At 44.9% G+C, this 8343-nt stretch overlaps 1 protein-coding gene across 1 annotated transcript; it reads right to left on the bottom strand.

Moving 5' to 3' along the window:
• Positions 1 to 1276: 1276 nt before the first annotated feature.
• Positions 1277 to 8205, bottom strand: LOC104521580 (F-box/WD repeat-containing protein 4-like; the record flags this gene model as incomplete). The annotated part of the gene is made up of 4 exons (XM_010163626.1): positions 1277 to 1371; positions 3848 to 3980; positions 5149 to 5334; positions 8110 to 8205. Coding segments are annotated over 4 exons (510 nt in total), but the record flags the coding sequence as incomplete, so codon positions are not given.
• Between the last annotated feature and the right edge of the window lie 138 nt (positions 8206 to 8343).

Here is an 8343-nt window from a genome sequence, read left to right as displayed (position 1 = left end):
GAACACTGTCCTGACAAGAGGCCACCTCAGTAGGTCATCACTTAGGAGTAGGAAGCAGCATGCCACTGGGCTCTAACCAGCCACGGTACTAGAGCCAGAGCCTGTCTGTTAGAAAAGGGGCCCTTGCAGCACAGAAGACAGCAAAGGGCTCTAACATCTTGCAGCAGCATTAACACATGTGGCACTTCTTCAAAAACACTATCTGTCTGAAACATTGGGAGCAATGGGACATGAGAATGGCAAAATCATAGTAAGCCTTGAGGGTCACTTTCCTGATAATGCCATTAGCTCCATACCACTAAGTTTCTGTTGCCTGCAAAACAACCTTGGAAAGCTAAAGAGGACAGCAGTTGTAGGAAGTATTTTGGTTTCGCACAAGCCTAAAATCCACTAGTTGCAGACATCACATGGGCAACAATAACAGCTCTTCTTTCCCTCTTCCTTGAGGAAGGCTGAGGAAGAATCTCTCTTGCATGCAGAAGACCAGCTTAAACAGTAAACCAGAGAGACGTTGCTGGTCAGTGTAAGATTTTAACAGTGAGAGTTCGAATCTCTCTTGCATGCAGAAGACCAGCTTAACAGTAAACCAGAGAGACAGATCGTTGCTGGTCAGTGTAAGATTTTAACGGTGAGAGTTTAAGTTTCTCAGATTTTTGCTTCCTCAAGAACAGGAGAGCTTTGAAAAACACCCTGGAAAACACTGGTGTAAGAACTGCCCTTGCCTCCCATGCTGAAGTTGTAGCATTACACCTGCACCAGAAGCACAGGGCACAGGCAATAGAAGCTGGAAAAATCTAATTCCTGAATTCCACTATCTTTCCTAGTTCAGCACGCTCAAATTAAACCAAGCTCTAACCATTGCATACAGCTCCCTAACAGGGACCTTTTTGCTCATCATCTCTTCTGCCAGAGAATGTGAATACAAGTTGGCATCTTTTCCATACAGAAAACCTCAAGAGGATCTGGCTCATTGCTTCTAATTAGCAAGTCAGAGAGTTCACTCTGCAAGTAAGAGCAAACAGATCCCACCTGAGACAGGAACACAGGGCCATTTTCACAGCCTCTTTATGAGCTGATCACTCCACTGTTATGGGGAACAAAGACCACACACTCTTCCCTGAACTCCTGCTGCACACATAAGCACCTGATCAGCCTCCACCCAAATCAAGTCCCTGAAGTGTCACCCTGGTGCATCGTAGAGATTTGTGGACACACAGCCTATGCAATTCCTTTACTTCTCTCTGTTGGAAATTGCGAATAAAGAGATCTGAGTTACCTTAATAATGGGCTGATAGCAATGGACCACACTCGATCCTCTGTCTGCACTGTATGTAGACACTGCCCAACTCTGCCCGTGGACAGGGACCAAACCTAAAGAGAGAGATACATGTTATGCCACATCACCCACAAGGCAGGATGCATGCTGCTAACATTGTGCTGGAAGAGCTGACAAAACTGCCATGCTCACCTTCCCTGAGATCCTCTCCCTGAATTACCATTACTTATTTTTGAGGAGCAGAGCCTTCAATCACTGGCAGAAACAAGCACTTAAAGTTACACAAAGATTCAGCTCCTGAGTATGACCTTATATCCCAGTGGTAATAGAGAGAGCATCCCAATCACCACATGCTCTCTAGTGCAGAACTCAAGATAGAGACTTCCCATCTTCTGTAATTAAACAAACAAGAAGTTGGATTTGTTCAAATCTCTGCTGTTCTCTTGAACAGTGTGGGAAGACTTTGCACCAGCCCTGAAAAATTTTCATTCGTATTATTTATAAAATTAATCCTCCGCTATCCTGTAAAATAGATTTTTATAAACTCACCTGCTTTCAACCAAGTTTCCTAAGTGTACCCCAGGCTGTTTTCAAATAGGCCCCCCCCTTGCTCACTGAAGATGCGAGAGACTCTCTTCCCTCCCCCATCAGCACACACATGCACATTCCCTTCCACCAGTTCATCATACACATCCCTTTGTTTCTGGGTCCTAATAAAGCCCCTCAGATTCTTGCTGGGGCCTCTGCTTCTGGCCCTCATTCTCTCCACCTTGCCTTCATTCTTGGTCCACAGGACTCAAGCCCCCAGTCTGCTGTAACCAACCCCCAATGTTTCACTTCAAGACTTCAAAGCTAGGAGTGCCCTATTTGTTTGTTTGTTGATAATGCCCAGGATTGCAGGCTATTCTTGTCAGCGGGGAATTTAGCACCTAGTGTCAGCAAAAGCAGCAGAAAAGCTTAACTCTTTTAAGGCATCCCTATCTCCTACAGGTTAAAAATATTGCTCAGAGCACACTATCTGGTGCCTATCACACAGGAATGTACATTAGCAGCTCTTCAGGGCTTAGTCCTAATCAACACTCAGCAGAGCCCTCAATAGCTTAGACACTTAGAGCCCCTTTAAAAGGCTGGTAGGGATTCCCTTCCACCCTCCAAGAGTCTCGTTCACGCAAACAAGGCAGCCTACAAAAGAGATGATAAAAAATAAGAGGTGAACATCCCTAGAGCCTATGGTGTGGGGAACACTGGGTGGGCAAGATCTCACACTAGTTCCAAGAAAAACAGCCTTAAATTCCCCTCTGGCCTTCAGGAATTTGTTCTCAAGGTCAGGGAGGTCTGTCCTCCAGCTGCCAGGGAAGCAGCAAGAAGGCACTCTCCCAGCAAAGAGGCTCCACGGAACAGAGAGGAGCAGCTCTGCTTAAGCATGAGACAAAGCAACATCAAGGCCTTGCTACCAGGAGGCAAGCAGCATCTCCAGCAGTGCCCTCTGCATCTGAACACTGCTCTGCTTGGGACCGATTTTATTCAGGAGTACACCCACACAGAGGGACCAATGAGAATAGACAGGTTCACCCACTACCACACACTTCCTATAAAACCTTGAAAAGAGATATTTAAGTCTTTCTTTGCCCCAACTTCCTCTCTCACAAAACAGGAATAGCAGTTTTACCTCTTACCTCCATTAATGCTCTCTGATATGTACCAGGGACCAAGAATACGTATCCTTCAGCCTAACCTGAACAACAGCCAAAGCTTTCAACATACAGCAACCACTTCCAACAATGAAACAAGTGGTTGTGAAGATGCTACAGGTACTGAATCACACCAGCAGGACAAGAGTGAAACACCTACATGGAGTTTCCTAAAGTACTAAAGGAGAGCAGGTTACAGCTCAGGAGAACAGCTCTGCAGGTCCACCTACAAACAGAGCACTGCCAACCAGATCCAGAAGGACAAAAATCAACAAGGTCCTGCCTCAAAAAAAAAAAAAAAAAAAAAGTAAAAAATTTTGTGACAGGATTCAGTGATGCCAACTGGAGCTACCAGTACTGACAGTCTAACTTCACTCCTGGTTTGCAAACAAAGAACCATAAAAAAAACCCAAAACATCAAAACCCACAAACCACAAATAAACAAACCACAACCCCACAGATTTGGAAAAGACATCATGCTGTCCTTTAAAGAGATCAAATAGACAATAGAGAGCACGTGAAGCAGCATTGCATTGCAAAGCAAGGATGTGCTTGAGATACATATGGCAAATGTCAGACTAACTGGCACGGGTCTCCACTACAGTGTTACACAGATGTACAGTGAAAGAAGCAAAACATCAGCTGCTGCTTTCTGCACTTCCTAATTTAAACCAGCAGCTGATGTCATAAAGTACTGCCAAATCTCTTTCCTAAAAGCTTGGCACAGCAAGCATCTTTTCAGAGACAGGAGCTTATGCCAAGATACCCAGGACTCCTCCTGCAGACACACAGTTCTGCTGACACGTAAACGTTCATGGCACAAGACCTCTGAGGTCACCTCTGCAGCAGCACCTACAGCTGCTGGAACATTGCTGCTCACCTTTGCTGTTCTGTCCCGGGAGCCACTGACAATGAGGCCACCTTGGAAGTCCACGCAGTTCACCTCCTGTTCATGTGCAGAGAACTTGACACTGTAGGAGCCATGGATCTTGTGAAGCACAATATTTCCATCTCTGAAAAACAAATCCCCAGGCAGGGAGTGTGTATCAGCTGCATCTCCCTTGAACACGCACCTTCCATTAGTGACTAGGAGTGCCACAAAAAGACCAGGACTGATCTCTCATGGGAGCTGAAATCCATGCAGCATTATTAACCCTCCACTCACTCCTCACACATCACCTGTTCCCTTGCAATCCCACATCTGGCCAGTCAGAGCCTGATCTGCTCCACGTGAAAATTTTCCTGGCTATCTTTCCACTCTCCCATGTTGTGTTAAGCTGCAGAAAGTAGCAGAGCAGCCATTCCTCCTCCTACTGCTTTGAGCTTGCCAGAATCCTGGCTGGATGCTGAATGGCTGGAGTAAGGGAACAAGCAAGAGGTCATTCTCACCCATGTCCAAGCCTCAGCTTTCCATTCATTTCACTGCAGCCGTGCAGGGCATTGTGCTTTGAATTAACTAAAAACACATTTAGACTTTTTTCAACCAATACTGATACTGGAGTTTTAAATGCATGCCTTCATTTTCACCTGAATTTTAGCCTATGGGTTCACAGGGGAGAGTCTCAAGATACCCAGGGCAGCCAGCCATGCTCGCATCTCCCAATTCTGTGCTTAAGTGTTGTACATATTAAGAGCTAAAACTTTATAAGTAACAGTTCTGTCATTTGCTGTAATTGAAAAAGGCCAGTCAAATGCAAAATAAATTGGAGAAGTGTGTGTGCTGGAATGCTTGGCAGTTTTCCCCCTCTCCACAATTAAATCAGTAGGTGTAATAAACAGAAAGCCTATGCACCACTGCAGTCACAGTTCACCAGTAGTTCTGGATATCAGAACACAGTCTAGCTACCCTGACTCTAACAGGGAAGAAATAAAAATTGCACATCAGTCAGGACTGCCTGATCAGTCAGTCCTGATTCAACAACCTTGTGGACATCTAAACAAGTTCAAAAGAGAAAAGGACACTTTTCTCAACAGCATGAGACCCAGCTCCTCCACTGCTGTAGCAGAAACTTTTTCAGGACAGAACCAAATCATAATGGAGGAAGTGCAGCAGCCATTGAACACAGCTAACTACAAGGACACTGTGTAGCAAGATTGACCTCTCTGCTCTGGGCTGGAGTTACACAAAACCTTTCCAACTTCACTGCCGTACTCCTGGGGATCCTAATTCACTCAACTTACCCCCCTCCACTGACAATGTGGGAGTTGACAAGAACAAAGCGACATACATCCTCCTGGTGGCCAGAGAAGATAGCTTGAGGGTGACGCTGCAAACCTGCACCATCTGGACAGAGCCGGTAGGCCTGGATGTTCTCTGCTTGAGACAGGTAGAGATACTCGCCATCCAGCTCCATCCAGGGCATCAAACTGCAAATAGACAGCAGATTGGGGGGGGTGCAGGAGTGGGGAGAAGAAAACAAAACACAAAGGGGAAAAAAAAAAACCAAACAAAACACATATGTAAAACATATCAACAAAAGCTAATGCCCACTCAAGAGAATTGTGAGGTTGGAGCTGCTGGTTACATGCAAAAGCAGGGCTTAATATGGTAGCACAGCTAAGAAGTGAAGCTTCTCCAGCAACATAAAAAGCAGATCACATTGCCGGCATTTTTCTAACCAAGAGCTGAGGAAAAGGAAGCGTGGAATCTCTGAAAGAGAAGATGGCCAAGAGTCCAGTGAGTTTAGATAGGAAATACTTAAGGCTCCCTGACCCCTCTTCATGAGCCCTGTACTTTTTAAGTAACTAGACTATCAGGCTTTTGTGAGATATGCCGAGCATTTCTAACTGAGCCTTCAACATGAGGCTCTTGGTGCATACAGACAGTCCTGATTCTGCACATTATATGCTGATGCCCAGCAGAGACCACAAAGCTGTCACTGTTTCACACAGATCCGATCATGGGAGCAGGTCACATCAAATAACACAGGTCTTCCTAAGACAGCAAGTCCTCCACCTCCTGCATTCTCTGTATGCTGACCGGTAAAGCAGGACGGTAAGCCTGAGGCCACCCAAGAACTTTGTACTCATCATGCAGAGGAGGTAATTTTCTACTTTCACACCTCTTCCACTGCTGAGTCAAAAGCAACTGCAGAGCAACCCCTTGATTTCTGCTGCCCATCTTTCAGAAGAGCCCATATACCCTTTCTGTCCCTTGCTGTCTATGGGACAGCAGCAGGTTCCTACAGACAGGTTCCAGGTCAAGAACAGTGGAGTGCTAAAGGAGCTGTTTCAAAGTATTTTGAAAATTGAAGTTACAAGTGGAAAACACACTTCACTTCCTGGAAGACCAAGAAGGAGACACTCGAGCTGTCTCAATCAAGTCTATCATCACAAAAAGTTTATTTATTCTTGAAATAAAACCAAAATACAGAAAACAGAACAGGCTACAATGGACACTTATGCAGTGAGCTCTTTGCTCAAGATCTTGCTTTTGTGTAGCCACAGAGAATCAGCAAATAGGCCTTCTGGACACAGCAAGGCTAGATACAAAGAGACATGAGGCTTGTGTTCTATGGGGCATGGATGGATGAAATTTTCTCCACTCTGCAGTCACCGCTGAGTGCACCAACACCCATGCAAACACTGAGCAAAACCATGGCCTTTCGACAGAGCAGCCTGTCAGTTTTCAAACTATTCAGGAACAAACTGTTTTGAAAGAAGGAGGGCTTCTCATAAAAACTTGTCTCCCTCTTTTTTGCAGATCATTCATCCTCAGAGGTCATGATTTTCTGTGTCAGCAAAGCCATTACGCACAGCCATACCTCATAACATCACAATGAGGAACTAGAAACAAGCAAGAGGAGAAGATTGCTTATTAGAAAAAAGGTTCCTGCTTGCCTGCATTCATCTCCAATAATAGGTTTTTAGTCACATGGACAAAGCAGCTGAGCAGAGGTTATAATGCTCAACTGGGACTTGATCATATGCAAAAGAAAAAATAAGAGGCATCTTTGGAACAGGAGCTTTGGTTTTAGGTGGGCTTTGATTTCCCCTTCCTTCCTCCACTCCTACACAGTGCTCTAAAGCAAGCAAATATCCAGCTTACCTAGACTACAGACAGTTTCTGTGGCTCTCCTCCTGCTGCAGTTTAGCTTTTTACCTTTTTCTATGGCTTTTTCATAAGGAGAAGTAACAAATCTGAAGCAGGATAAATGAAAAGTTAGAGGATGCAGTTTGGATGGTGGCCTCATTAAATCAGTCCTTGCCTTTTCACTGGGGAAGCCGATTTAGTAATGATCTTTAACATCCACAGAGCCTGTCTTCACAGATGGTTGCAAGCACTTCAAAGGCAGGTATACAACCTGCACCAAAACCCACTCTGCTCATTACAGCTGTTCCCAGGACTTTAGACAAGCAGTGGCACATTACCCACCACTTCAATCTGCACAGCACAAAAAGGCATGAAAGCTCAGTAGCAGGTCCCTGTTCTTCAACAGCTAACAAAGTTTTATAGTCTTTCTCATTTTTCCTTCTGTCTGATGATGTGAAGGCTGAAAATTTAGATATGCTGTTCAGACAATAGACCTATCTTATGCTTTGCTTTGAAAGCTGAGTACACCTTTGCAAGCAAGAATTTAACAACAATCTCCACTTACAGATGTACACTTTTTTAAGTCAAGGAGAAAATCATAAGGCAGGAGAATGAAGAAGAGTAAGGTAGAAGAATGGCAATAAACATTTTAGATTTGTACATCCAAATCAATGACCAGGATAAAACACATGAGACAAACAAAGCATTTTGAGGAGACATGTAAGTCCATGTCTGGGAACAAGGTATGTTTGTTGAAAGCAGGACAGAAAATTGCTCATGGTATACAGCAACAGATACAAACATAACAGTTTGAAGTCTGTAGTAAAGATTGCTAAATCTGTGCTAGAACTGCACAGATCAGAACAATGACAAATTGAAGCTCTTACTCAGAAAGGAACACTGGACTCTCAGAGTGAATCCCTAGGGCAAGATAGCAACTCCAGTCACTCCACATCCAGCTAGCCAGCAACACGCAAAACAGGCCAACAACATCACTCATGAGACGCTGTGGACCACAAGGAGCAGGAAACGTCTCGTTTCAGGGCACAGACACAAAGCCAAGGCCCCACAGCAGCTGACACAGAGTAGAAGAGAAAGGAGCCACTTGCTTGCATTTCCATTTCAGGACCGTCTCCCTCCGGCAGCGTCCGTGCCTCCAGTTCTGAGATACTTTCACCCTTTCCTTCACTGGAATGCCAGCCGCTCTGCAGACAGAGGAACAGAGATTAGCAACCAGGACTGACGCAAATACAACTCAAGCTGGTCACGGGTATGCTCTCATTCTGGTTCCAAAAGTGATGAACTGGCAAACATTATAGAAACATAGAATGGTTTGGGTTGGA

Source organism: Antrostomus carolinensis, unplaced genomic scaffold, assembly GCF_000700745.2.
Source record: "Antrostomus carolinensis isolate BGI_N321 unplaced genomic scaffold, ASM70074v2 scaffold20802, whole genome shotgun sequence".
Taxonomy (NCBI): Eukaryota; Metazoa; Chordata; class Aves; order Caprimulgiformes; family Caprimulgidae; genus Antrostomus; species Antrostomus carolinensis.
Note: the sequence above shows the minus strand (reverse complement) of the source record. Positions and strands in the feature narration are given on the sequence as shown.